Here is an 18,708-nt window from a genome sequence, read left to right as displayed (position 1 = left end):
AATGTAGGGATCCTAATAAAACATCCTTAGCAGTTGGCAATCCAACTTCTGGTTTATTGATTTATTACATTTATATAGCTGCTCATCTCATGCTTGTGACTCTGGGCAGCACACACAATTAAAAGAGCAAAAACACCAGTCCTTCAAAACAGTTAAAAACAAAGCCATTAAAAATACAATTAAAATGGTTAAACTATATCCATTAAAGGAGAGCCCATATCTCCTCTGATTACTGATTCCACCATCAAAATATTTTTATTATTACAACATTTTTCCTGACATACAACTGCAATCTGTCCTCCTTTATGTGTCCTGCTCATGGGGACATTAAAGACCACCGTACCTTCTCGGTTGTCCTCTCCCAAGGCCAAAGATACCTAGTTCTCTCAAACATCACTCATAAAACTTAGTTTCCAGCACCCTGTTCATTATTATTCTCCTTCACAAAAGAAGTCCAGTCACCACATCTCACTCTTACATACTCGATAGGGTTGTTGTGAGGATAAAATTAAAGATTTAAGTGTTGTATGCGTCACCTTGAGTTCCTAAAGGAAAGGAGGGATAAAAATCTATTAATCTGCACATTGTGGGAGTAGGTGGAACCCTACTGAAATTAAAAATGATACTAGAAATGCTGGCTTTAGAAAGGTGCTTTGTTTGACCCACCTCACTGAATATAGCAGCAACATAGTTAGAAAGAATTAACTTGAGTAAACACATAACTCCCCTCTCCACCCCCCACCCCCAGTGAGGTCAACTGCAATGTAACCAAAGAGTTGCTCATCTTCATGTACATTCTAATTTGTGCAGTCCCTCTTTGGCATAACATCCTTCCTGACTGACAAAGGACTTTGATTTGCAGACCAGATACTGCCATAATACTAATCACCTAAAAGATACAGATAATAACTTCATTAGTTATATGAACATTCCCTTGTTCATAGTGTCATAGTGCTATCACAGTAACAGAATAGGGACAATTTGCATGGCATCTCTCTGTCTGATAAGCTAATGTCTGTATACTATAAGCCAGTGGTTCTCAAGGTGTGGTCTGTGGACTTTCAGGGGGACCGTGGAGTTAAATAAATAAATATTTTAAAAATTCTCAGTTTTAATTTCTAATACAGTAAATATCAACAGATATAACCTGATAAACCAAAGCTCTTTGGGGTCCATCGATCATTTTTAAGAATGTAAAGGGGTCCTAAGACCAAAATGTTTGAGAACCACTGTTATAAGCTATCCTGGGGCTAGGCAAGAGGATGCTTTGCTTCCTTGAGCAATACCATCAACGATCCTTATCTAAGTTGTAAACTAATTATTCAATTACTCTATATTCCTTTTAAATTCTTTGCAAATCCGTATAAAATCTGTGACAATCAGTCTTGGGGTTCTTAGCTATTGCTGGATAGGAGCCTGGTGATCACTGTGTCTTTGCTAGCTTAGAAACCAGTTGGACCTAACTAATTGCATTGGCTTATTTCTTAAGGTGAATTTTTGCCACCACAAATTGGTGTAGTGAACAGGATAGGAAACTTTGGTATGGGGGAGGGGGGAGGGATTGCTTTATAGGAAGGCATCCCTGCCTTTTTTCAGTAGATCTGAAGCTCCCCTCTCTGACCCAGGGCTCTCTTTTTGGGACCTGAGCAAAGACATCTGGGGAACATTCCTGGCTGGCTGATTCTGCAATGTTATATTGCTGAACAAAGTCGTGTGTGTACAGGCCTGGTGTAGCTCTAAGTAGGCTAGCCAGGAACCCCCTGGCTAAGTGTGCAGAAGTGAGTAATGGGTGGGCTCAGGAAAGTGCCGTGGCTCAAAACAGGAAAGAAGGATCATGGCCCAACTGCTGGCAAATGTGGTGCCTTTTAAAGAACCTTTGCAGAAGTAACTGTTACCTTGGGAAGCATCTTGACCCTCTCAGAGCCCTGCCAATGATGAAGACCTGCAACAGGTGAAGCCAGTCTATTAACAGCCTTAACAACCTTGCATCCTATTAAGCCAGCTTAGTGCAAGATATCCACTTGCAAACAATGTGCAGAGGAGCACCTGGAGGGATTACTATGAGAGGCTTATACAGAGTTTTGTCAAATATTCTGGAAATGAACACCCGCTCCCCCACCACATAACGTAACTAGATTAGCTAGCCCTTCAAAACAGCCAAAGGGTGCTGGCTTCATTATTCAGTTTTAATACTGCCCTGATAGTTGATAATTCACTTCAGATGAGGTAAGGCACAGTCCTTCAATAGAAATGAATTCTTTTTCTGAATAACTGATTTTTGATTTACGACATGTATTTCAGTTGCCTAAAATACATTAAATTGTGCTGAGCCTGCAGTAAAGCTGTACATTCTCCTGACCTTCATTCACTCCTCTCATGAAAAGAAATCTACTGGGATATAAGTGAAAGAGTGCTAAAAGCAGCTGCAAAAGAGAGTCTGCATTTAATTTAAATATTTCTAACATATTCACTTAAAACAAAAATAATTGGTTCATGAACATGACAGATTGCCTTTAGTCTGAATAAGTAACCAAATATTTAGAGCTTAAAAACAATGTCGAAGGCCTGCAAAACTAAACACAAAAATATTGTTCTACCTTTAGCCATTTTAAAGAAAAATAGAAAAATCTTATCATAATAGATGACACAAAGCCTTGTTAAGAATATTTCTACAATGGGCTGGTCTAATGCTGGTCTGTCCTGTAGTTTGCTTACTTTTTCCACATACTGCTGGTATAAAGGTTTGCCTATGATTTCTCTGTCCCCAGGGTCTGCCCTAAAGAAGGAGGTTGCCCATAACTTCCAAGGGGAATAATATCCAGAATGCTTGTGAGAGGAAGCATAAGTTATCTATCTGTATTCTCCCTTTTATACAGATAAATCTGGAGACCTGTAGTACTTCTGAGACATTTCTTTTCGTAATCAGCTGGTGGTAGTGTTGAAAAAACATTGAATATGTTTCTGTAATCTAGCAATGTCATTTCCAACAATCATGAGTTTTCATTAACATTTGGACAAATTCCATTCAGTGAAATTTCCTACAACATTAATTAAAAGTTTTGTCCTTATAAGCAGTAGGTGGCTTTTATTGCTTCCAGATCAGGGTTGCTAGTAAGTTAGAGATGATGTAGACCAATGGTTTCCAACATGTGCTCTAAGAGCCACTGCTAATCAGTGAGCCATGGAGTGTTCAAAAATAAAATAAGAGAAAAATTGAAGACAAATATGACCAACATTTTTCCAAAAGTGGCCAATCAGAAGCCGGCATGAACAAAGGACTAATCAGGAACCAACATCACCAAAATGACCAATCAGGATTGGGCACTAAGTATCAATTAGAAACCAGCCCTCACCAACCTGTACCAATCAGAAACCAGCTTGGCTAAAGACTAATCAGGACACCTGGCTAGAAAGACAGGAGCCCAGGCAGTTGCTGCTCAGTTGCCTGTGTTCTGTGCAGGAGACCACCCTGTCTCTGAAGATGCCAGCCCCAGCTACCAGTGAAACATCAGGATATCTGTTGTCTAGACCACAGTCACTAAACCCTGAAGCCCAACACTGCCCAAAGCTACCAGCTGTGAAACCCTACACCTTCTCACAACTGTTTGTCTCTACATTTTTTGACAACTCCAATTTCTCTGTGCTGTTGACTTACCTCTGTTCCATTCTAGTGGTTGTATAACACCATACTGCTGTTAGAATGGCATTTCTTTTTATAATCTTTCTCCAATATTTTGCTCTGCCTTCTCCTTTTCCTGGAGGAGGAGTGGTGGAGGCAGAGAAACAAGTGGCAAGAAATCCATAGTGTCTTTTTTGTTTTGTTCTTGAAGGTTTTTTTTCACTGCACCTGTATATAACTGCATAGCTGTAAATAACTAGCAGTCTTTATTTTCAAAGCTGTATTCGTGCATGTACTGGACTCTCACTCCTCCACTAAAATAGGAACATTACCTCCTCCTTTTTCTGCATGACAACATTGTTAGTGGCTTGTGGCATATGCTCATACTATAACCTCCAGTGATAAAACATATCAACATTTTCAACTCTACCTACTTTCCAAGGATTTAGGACAGTGTTATTTAGTACATGGTATTAAATGGTGTTGAAAAAATGGTGATGCAGTTGTATATTTATGAACATATATTCACAAACACAACTGAGTTTTGAAAAGAAAATTGGCATAACAGAAGAGGTTCCAATAAACTTTGCCATACTATGTTTGACTGTAGCCATCTCCCCAATTTGTCATGATGAGCTCATTTTTTCCTTTTTCTTTGGTACCATCACAACTTTAATATGGCCACTTAAAACTTGTTTCATGCTCCAACAGATAAGCTGAATTTAGATGGATGCAATGTTCATTTTATTAGGTGATTCCTCTTTGCTATAATTAATGAAGGCACAGTGATTAATAGCATAATTAATTGCTCATTTAATAGCTCTGATTATGTGCCTAAACAATGTCATAGTTATTCTTGAGTGTGACTAAATTATGGGCAGGCTAAAGCAAACTATCCATCACAATAAACCTTCATAACAAAAGGCATCTTCTAATGCAGACCTACACAATTTATGATCCATCAGTGCAGCCTTTCCCTAACCCCACTATATATTCCATAGGGGAAAACATATCAATGCTAATTTTAGATTGCTATCTTATATACTTTGACCCTGAAACTTGGACTCAGTAGATACTGGAAATAGAGGCCTCATTTAAAAAATAATTGTTCCTCTGAAAGTTATTTGGTTACATTATTTATCTTCCTTTGCCTATTAATCCATAGTAGGTCACATCCCTGCTGATTCAATCTTTTATTCCTCTGATTGATTCTCACATTAATATGTGATTTGCATAGTAATCTGCTTTTGCATGTTTGTTTAACTTTTTGACCTTATTTCTTGTAAGGAGAAAATAAAACTTTTTTTTAATCCACCTACAAAATGTCTATATATCATTTGCTACATACATCTCACAAAATGAGTTGTCCACAAAAGCTCATACTGCAATATGTTAAAAGTGATCTCTTTAAGATGATCCAAGATGCTTCATTCATGATCTGTTAGCTTTAAGTCATCATTCAAATTCCAGAAAAAGCAGTTGTGGCTTACAAGAGACTTGTGAAGTTTGCCACGGACATTTTTTCCTTTGTAGTTTTAATCAGTTTGTCACAAAAGGTGGTGGATCTTCATAACTCAACTTCCTAAGGATACCAGCTTCACTGTATAATCTATATTATTCCAGCCCAAGTATTTAATTAAATTCTGAATAATACCATATTTTTCCATCAATAAGATGCCCCCATGTACAAGACGACCCCCACTTTTCCAACCCAAAATTAAGAAATCAATATTTTAAAGATAGTGCAGAACACATTTTTATTTAGTAATTAGGTAACATTTACCTGATACACTCGGTGGGAGGAGGTCCAAACCGTCTCTCTGCAGCTCTATTTCCATGCTCTTTTGCATAACTGATTATATTCAATCATGAGTGAAACTGCCGATAGCTTGTCTCTGCAAACAGACTTCCTCCAATTGGTTTGTTTAGCATCAGCTGATGTCAGTTACATAAGGCTCGTGATTGGAGGAAGTCTGTTTGCAGAGACAGTATGGGCAGTTTCACTCGTGATTGGAGGCTTGTGATTGGAGGAAGCCTGTTTGCAGAGACAAGCTATTTCACTCATGATTGGAGGCTAGCAATAGGAGGAAGCCTGTTTGCAGAGACAAAGTATGGGCAGTTTTGCAACTGCACGGTTCTCTCCTTGGCTTACTTCCTTGCATAAGACGCCCTTCAATTTTTAGCATAAGGATTTTAGAAAAAAGTATTGTCTTATAGTTGGAAAAATACGGTATATTATTTTCATGACTAATTTTAAGACATAGGCAAGATGAGAGATGGGTGAAGAACATATGCAAATCAGTTAATGTTCCAATCTCTCTCTCTCTCTCTCTCTCTCTCTCTCTCTCTCAGAATTATTTGTCATGCTGTTAGGACTTAATTGACTGATTATATGCCATCAAGTTAATGTCAGCTCTTACCGATCACATAGATAGATTTTCTCCAGGGTGATCTGACCCTCATCTACTCCTTCAGGTCTTGCAATGGTGCATCCATTGTCACTGTAATGGAGTCCATCTACCTTGATTCTGGTCATCTCCTTTTCCTCTTTCTTTCCACCTTTCCCAGCATTATGGACTTTTCAAGACAGCTAGGTCCAAAACATGGTAAAATGAGGCTGTTCATTTGTGTCTCAAGTGAGAACTTTGGGCTTATTTGTTTGATAAACCATTTATTTGTTTTCTTGGTTATCCATGGTAATCTAGGAGCCTTCTCCAATGGCAAAGTTTAAAAGCATCAATTCTCTTTCTATCTTGCTTCTTCAGAGTAAACCAAGTTTTGCTTCCATGGTGTGTCATGGGGAAAACCTTTGCTGAATGTTTCTGATCTTTGTAGGTATAGATGTATCCCCACATCTGAACATCTTTTCCAAGGCCTTCATTGCTACTCTACCAAGTGCTAGTAGAAGGTGTATTTCTTCTTTTGTTGTTGTTACAGACATTTATATTTTAATAACAAGGTTATGTCACTATTTTTCAGATTTTACAATTACAAAAATTATTTTTCTTATGTGAGGAAAATATATCTCATACTAATACATATGCAATCCACTAATACATATTCTCCAAGTTTAAGTTCCCAATCAGATATGGTTGGAATTGTGTCTTCCTTCCAGTATTGAGCAAAATTTATTCTCGCTGATGTGAGCACATATCTCATTAAATGATGATGTTTCTTGTTTGATTTTTTCTAAAATTATTTCTAATAAAAAGTTGTGGTTTCGTTTCAAATTTGAATTCCAAACTTTGCATTGTACTATGTATGTCATTGCAATATTTTGGGTTTTTTTTTTACATGTTTACCACATTGACAAAAGGTTCCTTCTATTTCATGGCATTTCCAACATCTATTACTGTATGATTTATCTACTTTAGATATTATTGATGGAGTTGTATACCATCTGTAAAACAGTTTGCACCAATTTTTATTTAGGTTATAACTTGGTGTGAATCTTACAGATTTAGTCCATAATTCTTCCCATTGTTGTGTTGTAACTGTTTCTTTAAAATTTTGTATCCATTATATCATACAGTTTTTTGTTTGTTCTCTCTGTCATATCTAAGTAAAAGGTTAGATACATGTCCTAATAGATGATGCTGGTTTTGTATTAGGATTTCAAATTCTTTTTTTTTTTCCTTCTTCTTCTTCTTAATGTCCCTCCTTCCTTCTTAAGATCTGATTTTATCCTTCTGGCTACTTGTAAATACATCAACCATGATATATTCCAGCCTTTGCTAAGTAGTTCTTGCTGTGTTTTTAATCTATTTGTAGACACTGAGTGGATCATATCTGCATATTTAATTACCTTTCTTTTACTGTAATTGTTTCCAGCATAAAAAGCATTTGAAGGAGAAGCTAGAGGTGAAATTGTTGGGCTTATTATTCCCTTTGTAGAATTCCATACTTTTATCAAGCTTTGTCTAATAATACGTCCTTTAAAATTTTTATCCTCCTTTGAATCTCTGTACTATAAATACCTATGAAGTTCATAATTGGCTCCTTCCAAAATTTCCATTCTGCTATTCAGAGATTTTATCCACTCAGTTATCCATGACAGGCAAGTTGCTTTATGATACAGTTTAAAATTTGGAAGGGCAAGGTGTATTTCTTGACTACTAGTTCTTTTACTGTCGATAGTCAATCCTTAAAGGCAAAAGTTATACACCACTTCAGTATCTACATTATCAATTCTAAGACTGGCTGCTGTACTTGTTGTCATAAATTTGGTCTTTTTTATATTTAATCTTAGTCTCATTTTTTTTCACTGTGCTTCTTGACCTACCTGAGTTTCTAGATCAGTTGCCTTTTCAACTATCAGAGTAACGTCAGCAGCCTAGCACAGGTTATTGAAGTTTTGCCTTCCAGTTTTAAAGTCATGCTCATCTTCCAATCCACCTTCACTCAATATATATTCAGCATATAGGTGGAACAATTATGGAGAGAGTATACACTCCTGTCTCACTTCTTTGCCAACCTGGAGCCAGTCTGTTTCACTGTGTTCTTTCTGGACTGTCCTTCCTGTCCTTTGTATAGGTTTCTCATGACAACAATGAGATGTTCTGGGATTCCCATTTTCTTACTGACATTCTCAGCCTGATCTAGACAACACAATTGAAGGCCTTTCTATAATCAAGGAAGCACATATTGACTTCTTTTTGGTACTCTTCAGCTTTCTCAATTATTCAATCTGCATCAGCAATAATGTCTCTTGTTCTTCTTCCTTTTCTAAAACCAGCTCGAACATCTGGCATATCCCTTTCCATGTAGGGCTCTCATTTGCCTTGGATGATCCTGAATATTATTTGTTACTGTGTGAAATTAAGGAAATTAAGTTGCACACTCTGTTAAGTTTCCTTTCTTTGATATTAGTAAGTAGGCTGATCTCTTCCAATCCATTGGGCACTGTGTCATTTGCTGGCATAGTTTTCTTAGACCTGTACAGATTCTTCTTTTGTTGTTTGCCATATTTCTATAGATATTTCATCAATTCCTATAGCCTTCCAACTTGGTAATGACTAGGGTACTGCTCTAACTTAATCTTCTAGTTCTAGAGGTTCTTGTAATTTGGGAATATCTTCTAGGTTATCTTGGATATTGACCTATCTACTGTACAGAATTTCAGTATTCTCCTTTTATCTTTATTTTAGCTTCTTGTAATCAGTTACTACCAACTACTAAAACAGTGATCAAATTGAAATTTTCCTTCTTCACAAAAGAGGGGGACATGCACACACGTTCCTAGAAAAAGTGGGAGAGAAAAGAAGTTTTCCCACCTTAGTTACCTATATATAAGTTATATAAGTATCTAATTTGAAAGTACTCTCTGGAATTCTATTGTTATACTTTTTGGTTTCCTCCTATTTAAGACCATTAATCAGAGCTCTTGGAATCCTGTTCCTTGGTTTACCTGTTTCTAGTCTTGACTTCCTACAGGAAGGTTGATACTTGTAGTGCAAGTGTAGAACTCCCATTGTATTTGCATACATATGTTACAATATCTATCTATCTATCTATCTATCTATCTATCTATCTATCTATCTATCTATCTATCTATCATACACACACACACACACACACACACAATACACACGCACACACACTATATATATACACACACACACTATATATATATATATACACACACACACACAATACACACACACACACACAATTAGTTCCCTAAGTATGCACACAAAAAACATAAAACAAACTGCTACTGGATCCTCACTTTCTTTCATATAAATGAAAAATACATGGCTGTCCAGTTAATGGATTATTATCCTTACTCAGTCTGAAACATTTTTAGTAATAGTTTCAGCTTATTGCCCCAATACTTGCAAAGTTTTTATAATTTAAATAGATCTGACAGAAACTTCCAGACAGAAAATGTTAAATCAGATTTTAGAGTTCTAGGTAGTGGAATATGGATAGCATACATATATGAGAAAATGAATATGTATTTTAAAAATGAGATTACCTTAATCAGCAAATTAAAAAAAAGAGAGTTAAGGACATTTGCTGAGGCTCTTTCATGATCTTCTCTGAATCCTCTGAGTCAGAAGCTGAAGAAGCAGATGAGGCTTCTGCTTCTTCAGCTTCACATCAGTGTGAAGAGGCAGCAGGCAATCAGCTACCTGCAACAGCTTCAGGAGACAATGAACCTGACCAGATAGGACCCAGTTCAGATTCCAGTAGGGTGCCTAGTTCAAGGACACATCAGTATCTCCTGAACAAAGCATGTCTCCTTAAGAGGAAAAGACAGCAATGGCCCTAATTCAGTCACTCCAGGACCTGGGGCTATAAGAGCAGCCTCCAGGCCCTTGTACAACTCCTGAACTCTGGACCTCTGTTCCTGTCACTCTTGCTCTTGATCCTGCACTCAGACTCTTGCTTGACAATCAGACCAGCTCATATAACTTTCTGGTGCCAAAACCAAGGTCCATCCCAGACAATGCCTGTGCCTTTCTCCTGCTATCAGAATGCTAATGCCTGAATTTTCAAGGAAGTCCTAACACTCTTTGGCTATCTATCCCTCAGGAACTTTATGACATGGCAATAAAGCCTTTCAGCTTGTATTTGCCTGACTTTCTGTTTTGCACTGTTTGGCATGGAACAGGCTCTGATGGGCAATTTGACAGACCTTGGGAAGAGGGAGTAATGGTGGCCCTACGCACCAATGCTCATGGCCCCTTGGTTCCCTGAGGAATTTTGGAAGATAAAGCATTACAAAAAGATGCTGAGAGAAAGACAGTGAGTTCAGCCAAACACATGTACGAGCCTATATTAAGGCCTAATTGTGGAAATAATTGTGGTAAAACATAATTATTTATCTACTCTTAATGGTGTCTGCAGGATGATTTGTGACCCCACATTTTAATTCTTATTTGATTTATGCTGTTTTTCCCAATGCAGAGTTTAATGCTGCTTTTCTGTTACTGGTTTACTGGCTTTCTATTGTTTGAAAATGTGTTTATTCGTTCATTGCATGTTACCTAAAGTTACTTTGGTGATTGAGGCAGCTTATAAATTAGTATAATATTAATGTTAAAAAGCTGTGCAAGTATTTCTGGACTTCTTGAATATTCTTCCACAATTTTCATCTGCAGTTTTGATTGGGAAAGTGGTGAATTTAAGGGATTCGATTAGGCAGATTCATGGAGAATAATGGCTCCTACTTAAGGTTCATCATGCTATTTCTGGTATCAAAGACAGGCCAGATTTTGTTTAGATTTTTTTTTTTTTTAATTAAAAAGTTAGGTGGAGCAGGACTCCCAAAAATGTTAATGGTCGCAAAGTTGATGACCCAGTTACAAAGTAAATGAAAGTATCTATCAGTTCTGATGAATTGCATTGCCCAGTTGAACTAAATTGATCATCAAAAGAAATAAACAGCAAACCTGCTATCCATACTTCATTTTAGCTCCTGAGGGTAGATCTGAAGCTGTAATTATTGCTTTATGGAATTCAATAGGGCAGGCTTACAATGTAATAATTGACTTAGTCAAATCACAGAGGAAGGAAATGAAAGCAGAAATAAAAAGAAAAGGAAATGCAATTATTCCAGTTATTATAAACATAGACTTTTTTGTGGGTTTATAATGGAAGTTATTTCTGAGCTGACATGCATAGGATTTTGATTGCTAGTTCCAATATGAAGTGGGAGCTAGGGTGAGTATGACAAATTACAGCTCAAAAACTATCAGTACAAGTTTTGGTGGAAGTTAGCAAGTTCTTGTAACTGGTTTAAAATGGTTGCTTCAGGTTCTCCAACTAACCAACCAACCAGTTGATTAAAACTGAGCCCAGAATAACTCAAATAAATTATGTTAAATTGAGCCAGATAAGCCAAAAATATTGACTGATAGATTCTGTTCCAAATTCCATTCGTATATGTGGGAGATACCACTGCTATACTTGGACTTTCAAAGTTTGAATTAGCTTGGGAAAGTGATTTTAAGTTTGGCTCAGTTATATAGAAAATAACTATAAAACTGGAGGTTTGAAGATCTTTCATCTTTAAAGAGTTTAATTCCCTAAGGACATTAAAAAAAAATCTTGAAGAAAAGTACATTGGCTACAGAATTTGAAAACTCTGGGACAGAAGGCTGTGTATGTAAGAGTTAATGCTAAATAGAAAAAGGGGAGTAATGAGACATGTAAAGTTTTTGTGCCTGTTCCATAACTCTTTGTGATATATAATTCTGTGACTGAAAGGTCAGAACATAAGGCTAGCTGGTATAAGCCTTTCAACCTGTTCTTTCTGAGGTAATAGCTGGTTATGCCATCATCCACAGGTGGAGTTTTAAATTATCTCATCAATGCCCCGAGTTTCTTCTCCTATGTTTTATGAATTTTGAAACAGACACAGTTACCCTCCTCTACAGATTTCAGTATATTTTGGTGTTGGGCAACAAACCTAATGCCTCCAATTACAAGGTAAGTACCTTTATTATAAAGGATGCATTTCCTTTCTATAATGTTCCTTAAACTATTATGTGATTAGATTTATATTCCTCCCCCCCCCCCCCCAGCCCCTTTCCTTCAGGAGCTCAAGGTGGCAAATGTCTGCAAGGGACTAAATGAAAAAGTAATCATCTATATTTACAAAAATAAATACAAATGATGCAATCCATTATTCCACATCAACGGCTTATATTAGCATCACAAGAACTCATTTATGAAACAGAATTATTTTACTGAATAATGATTTTAGTGATATGTTTTATGTGTTACATTATTTCTGGAGGCTCTCTGCTTAATCAGTAAAGAGAGGGGCGGATTGTAAATTAATAAATAAGCAAGCTAGTACGAGGCTGACTGTAGCTTATTGCCAATTTCTTGAAAGTCCCCTCACCCATCCTCCAGTCGTATCCCAGGTTGTTTCCAGCAAGTGGCTGCTCATGGCTGCTTTTTCATTGCACACAGCTACACAAGACTTTCCCCAAGAACTGATAGTTAGAAATATCTCTAGTACCAGAGATAATGCATAGTCATAATGATTACTTATCCTCTTTACTACTTGAGATAGGAGTTTTATTTCTGTGAAACTGTATAAGCCCTGTGGAGTTTTGGGTTGTTTGCTTGCAGACGTTTCATTACCTAACTAGGTAACATCATCAGTGTAAGTGTGGGGTTTGCTCCCTGTTTATATGCAGTAGCTTGTCCTGCCAGTTTTGGTGGGTGTGTAGTTTTATTCTTGGTGGTTCCTTGATTGAAGTATTGTTTTCTGTCTGATTGTTTGTCTGGTGCTGATCCCTGCTTATCTGAATGTGGGCTGCTGAGGGGAATGTGTTGCAGTCTTTTTGTTTCCTTCCTAGGTTTTTTATTGTCTCTTCTGAATAGTATATAAATGTGGTTTATCTCTATGTGTCTATTGATGGCTGATTTGTCTGAGTGCCAAGGTTCCAGGGATTCTCTAGCATTTTTGGATTTGGCTTAGTCTAAGATGCTAATAGTTTCCCAGTTGAAACTGTGGCTGAGTCTGTCCATGTGTTGTGAGATTAAGGATTTGTTCATCATGTCTTCTGACAGCTAGTTGGTGTTTGTCGATGTGTCCTGTATAATCCCTTTTTGAAGCCATCCATGTTGATGGTTGTCGTGTTGTCATATGCAACACATCCTATAGTGTAACTATTTGCTGCATATAGAAATATTTTTATTAGCCCTGGATTTTATATCACCAAGTTTTTATTCAGTGACATTGTTTTTGTTTAGTACCGAGAGAGCAAAAAATGCTCCGTCCACTTTTTGCACACGATACATCTTTCCTTGTTGCTTATATCAAAAGTCTTTGAAAGGCCATATATTGTTAGCCTTTCTGCATGCATTAAACAGAAATCTAAGGTAGAAATGTGAATATTCTTTCAACTTTTACTTCTTATATTTACAATCTGTAAATACAGAGTCGGAAGATCCACAGTATAAATAAACCTGAACCAGTAAGTCAAATCAGAATATCTGATCTGAATTTTATAGGTTAATATTGCAACCTATCAATGTTTGCATGATTGTATTGTATTTTCCCACTCTGTCTATGCTATGAAGAGTAAGTGTATGTGTATGAATAATGCAGTAAGTGAATGCATTATTAGTTTGCTTCTGAATTAAGCAAACAAATACATAAAGTATTGGAATAGATTTCACTTTTTTCATTAAAATTACATTGCATGCATTATTTTTCTCAATGTAATTCAGCTCTTGCTTAAATGTATTGCACAATTTCCCTCTCCAATGACTGTCTTATATATACATACTATTGTCATTGTACAACCTCTTGATGTAATCTCAGAGTAATTATTGTTCTAGTAGAGGTGCCTTTTTTGGATTAATTTCCCGAGATTAGATTCTTGTTAATACATACTGACAAAATGATCTGCTAATTTTGCTGTTCTGACTTTGAAGAAAATTCATCTATGGCATCACTCAAAAGCTGCCAGTGACAAAATATAACTGTCCTGAAAAGCTGTTAATGGGAATATGATTGTACTGTTATTAGAAGATAGAAGGAAAAAGGTTGCTAGACAAGCATGACTCAGAGTGAATCTTGATTTAAATCATTTGGAAACTGACATTAAAACATTTTCAGTTGCTCAATCATCTTTTCTTCAGCACATGGACCATTCATGTATGCCGAACCATTTTTAGACCTGACAGATGTGACCAGGCAAATTGCAGCTATGTCTGCTGCTATTTGCCAATGCCTGTCACAATGTATTTTTGTGTATTTAAAAACGAGAAATTACTGAGATGGAAAGCCAAAAGGGGGGTCATTTTTTCCTCACTAATGGAGTGCAGGGATATTCTGAGGTGATCACCCTGTCTTTCACAAGTTAAGTGAGTCATTTGACAAGATAACAAATTGGTTTTGCCATCCAGTGATGATAATAGGGGGAAAAAAGGCAGCCTTTTCTTTGGACTTATACAAAGTGATGCATCACAAGCAGAGGCTGAATACTGGAATATATTTGAGGACTAGTTACCGTAACCACAGTAGCAGCAGCTACGGTAGCAGAAGTATCATTTAAGGCCAACGGATGGACTCTTCCTCATTTTCTGTTGCTTTAAAAATATTATTTAATTTAAGAGTCCCCTATTGCAGGGGAGATGGGCAGGAGAGAAATCCAACAAATAAATAAATAAATAAATAAATAAATAAATAAATAAATAAATAAAATTATTATTTGCTGATTTTTGTTTAAAATCAGTCACAGTTGAGGCTGATTATCAGGCAAAAATCAATGATAAGTGAAACAATCCACTAGTACCATACTGAACTTAGTTTAACTATGTGTCACTGCCATAAAGAAGAGTAAGGGCAGTAAAGGAGGCAGGGAAGCCTCCTAATAATGAAGGAGATCTGAAGGTTGATCTGTCCAGGTCCATAGTGTATACCCCAAACATTGCTACATTTTTCAGCACTGTACCCTCTGTTTTTTAGAAATGTTCATGCCGCCCCACCAAAAACTCTGTTAAACCCATCCACCATTTTGTATATGCCTAAAAGTATGCATTGGGTCTTTCAGAAATGACCTTGCTTATTGCTTATAATATCCATATATATTGTTCAAGAGGAACCAATCCACCTGGTGTAAAATCCATGAATGTTGTGTATGCAAGGATACAATAACGTTTGTATCTCTGTGACTGGACTTACCAGTTACAAAGCTCTCATGCTAGAATACACATGCACAGATTATATGTTACTCCCAATATCTTCTTCATAATGAATAAAATAATTGCCCATAACTTAGAATATCACATTTCACAAGTGAATTGTAGCTTTGTCATTTTCTTTGGTGAGCAGAGCAGTTTATATAATAATGAATGAAGTCGTACAATTTTGTGTAAAGCCATACAACAACAAAACAACAATCCTGCCAAATGTTATGGGGTATATACGGGGCGTGTTCCTTTTGCGGCCTGTACAAATTGCAGAAAAACCAATCATGACCAATGCATCCTGGAACATGATTTTTTAAAAATGACATAATCCAATTTTCACACTCCAAAGCTTCTGAATGAGCACATGAAAGTACAGAAATAAAACTAATATTAGGAGAAGGGGAAATTGTTTTTAAATTATTTTTTTGTCATTTGATTTCTTTTACAGAATTTAAAGATATGAATTCAGCATTAACCAATTTTAAAAGGTAAGATACACTATTAATTTAGTTTGTGAATGCTTAGTATTATGGCCATATCAAAATTTTTTAAGATTAAGTTTTTAAAAACTGTTCTTCAACAATGAATTTTAACAATGAGATTCAAAATTAAATTCTTTAAAAATATGAAAACGTGACTATTTTTAGTGATTTTTTCATATTCCCTTTACCATTTTTATTCAGATAACAAAACAGAAAAGGCCTCACTACAGTCTATTTAGGCAATGTATTAAATAGAAACTCAATGTAACATTTTCAAAAGACGATAAAAATTTCTGGATAGACTTTTTTTCAACTTTCTAAGATCATTCCTGAAATTAAGGTTTTCCCAAGATATTTTTCTCCTTGATATGAAGAAGCAAATGTTGTTATTTCTTGAAATCGAAGTGGTTTGCCTCTAGAGACTTTTAAATTATTTGGACATTAAAGGGATTTTAAAAAATCATAATCAAATTTATACTTTTTTGGTGAATAGTAATGAAAAAAATTATATTGTCTGAGGCTAGGGTCAGTCCCAAATAGCTTCAAGATGAATCTTTTAGGACTTTTTAAACACAGACATTTGGCAATTATCTAGATATCAGCTATTACTTGTTTCTGAAATATTTTGCTCCTCTGATGAATTTTAATTTTTTAAAAAAGGATTGTTTGGGTACACTAAATTCCACACTAAATTTATTATGAATGAAGCACTACATTTTCTTGTTACTCACACTGCTCTCTCTTCCTTCTCCCTGGTTGGCTGTTCCTCCCTCTTTTGTGTTCTGCTAAGGGATTCCATTGCTTGTTCAGCCTTAGAAAGCTCCCGTCCTGGTTCTAAAGTTCTTGCTTCATCTGGAATCAAATAATTATAATATCTATTATGCAAACATCTTTTTGCACCCATAACATTAACTCTCAAAAAACCAAACAACAATAGAGACAGGGGAAATATAGCTAGAAAATATAGCTCTCTACAGCAATCCATAGGTGGCACCACACTCTATTAAATTACGCTATATAAATTCTAATCTCTCAAGATAATTTTGGCAGAGTTGTATGAAAAATGATACATATTGACATTTTGGGTAGCAATGTCCAAGTATACAATTCTTTGAATTGAAAGTTGTTGTTTTTTTACTTCTAATTTATATTTTATAGGAAACAAAGAAGAAAAAAAACAAGAATAATCACAAAGGGAGAAAAGCACAAAAACTTAAAGCTCTTATATATTAATGAAAAGTCCAATATATTCAAGTTGTCTTACCTAATTAAATTATTAATATTTAAGTAAATTTACTTAATAATGAGAATAATGGAATTCAGACATAAATTATTATGCGCAACCCTCCAACTTGTACTCCTGGCAGAAAATTCCTTGTTGAAACACAGAAAGAGAGATGTTCTTCAGACCACCATATACTTGATAAAAAATGAATATTCACACACATAGAGACATTTATGAAAGAACATACGTACATACATACACACACACACACACACACACACACATGTACTTTTTTTGCAAACATAAAGGTGCAGAATTTCCATTTTCTCCTGTTAATTTCTAGACTGTTGGTAATTCAAAAGTCTTTATAAAACAACAAGCTTTCCAGAACAAAATTGGTGTGTGAAATAGGTCTATGCAAAGCTTTAATGGCTTCACTTTAATGAAGTTTCACGCAAAGCAGCCCTTTGCAACGAGGTCATGAACCAATCCTCCCACTTCTAAAATTGAAGCTGACATTTTGCTTTGCTTCACATTGCCTGGAGCCCCTCTAATAACCAGAAGAGGCTTTTGTATAGAAGAAGCTCCTGAGATTTGACAAAGGTTCATGAGAAGCACTCCTGCAAAAATGGGTTGTGAAGATAAAAACCATCTTCCATCTTAAACCGTGTGTCAGCCAGTTACCAATCATTTGTGCCATCCTTTCATAGTCTTCACTCACCATTTATATAGATTCTCATATTATCTATCCAACATATATTTATATATTTATCAGTTATCAATTATTAATCATTTGTGACTAATCTATCTATAACACCAGCTTTCATTATAAGATTTGTATCATTTTTGTCCATTGATTATATATATATATATATATATATATATATATATTAATTTATATCAGTTTATCGAGTTTCTATTATATAATTTCCTAATCTATTACATTACTATATCTTTTCGTCCAACCATTGATAAAACAAATCCCATATCATATAAAATTGTTTGTTTTCTTGCTCTCTAATTTCAAATGTCAATTTACTCATCTCAGCACATTCCATAATTTTCTTAATAACTTCCTCCTGCATAGGTACTTTTTCATTCTTCCAGTTCTTAGCAAATACAATTCTAGCCGCTGTCAAAACATTTACAGCCTCTTCCAATTATTCTAATAGCCAGATGAGGCTTCTGTACATGAAGAGTAGCAAAGTACCTAGTCTCCTTTCTTCAGTGTCAGTTGTTTTCTCTCTGTGACATGGAACTCCTTATCAAGGCAAAAGTTATAGTCTTGTATGGGCCTAATATAACATACATGTACTGCCCTCCAGTTCTTTGGTTTGTGCTTCCTATACATTCCTTCCTATATACTACATCTCATTTAGTGTATCCTAACAAATGTTTTAAAATAATTTTATAAGCTAATAATTTTGTAAGCAATGTGTCAAGTATTCTAGAACTGGAAGGGGTTCTGGAGCACTGTCAGCCCATATCTGCCAACCTCAAAAGATGTTTTATCTGAAGATATTGCCACTCTGGACTTTTGGGCCAATGTTACATGTGTTACTACTCCTCAAATCTAATCCTATTAAGAGATGTAATATACTCCATATACTCTATACTCCATCCAGACTTGCCAACAAAATGATTGCCTTGCTACTGTCAACTTTATATTTCCTTATACTGTTAATTCAGCATAATTTTAAAGATCAAACTGGAGTGTTGTA

The 18,708-nt window shown here is 35.8% G+C and overlaps 1 protein-coding gene across 1 annotated transcript in view; it reads right to left on the bottom strand.

Annotated features, from left to right (window-relative positions):
- CNGB3 (cyclic nucleotide gated channel subunit beta 3) overlaps positions 1–16,813 on the bottom strand; it is a 53,556-nt gene extending 36,743 nt beyond the window's left edge. The window contains exon 1 of the mRNA XM_088148699.1: positions 16,494–16,813. Coding sequence (XP_088004825.1) covers positions 16,494–16,747 — 254 coding nt within the window. The 5' untranslated portion in view covers positions 16,748–16,813. The remainder of the gene's footprint in view (positions 1–16,493) is intronic.
- Positions 16,814–18,708: the final 1,895 nt, after the last annotated feature.

This window comes from Python bivittatus, unplaced genomic scaffold, assembly GCF_059951505.1.
Source record: "Python bivittatus isolate LINGU-HERP-01145 unplaced genomic scaffold, Pbiv_v1 ctg000590_np1212, whole genome shotgun sequence".
Lineage (NCBI taxonomy): Eukaryota > Metazoa > Chordata > Lepidosauria > Squamata > Pythonidae > Python > Python bivittatus.
The sequence above is the reverse complement of the archived record's forward strand: the minus strand, read 5'-3'. Positions and strand labels throughout refer to the sequence as shown.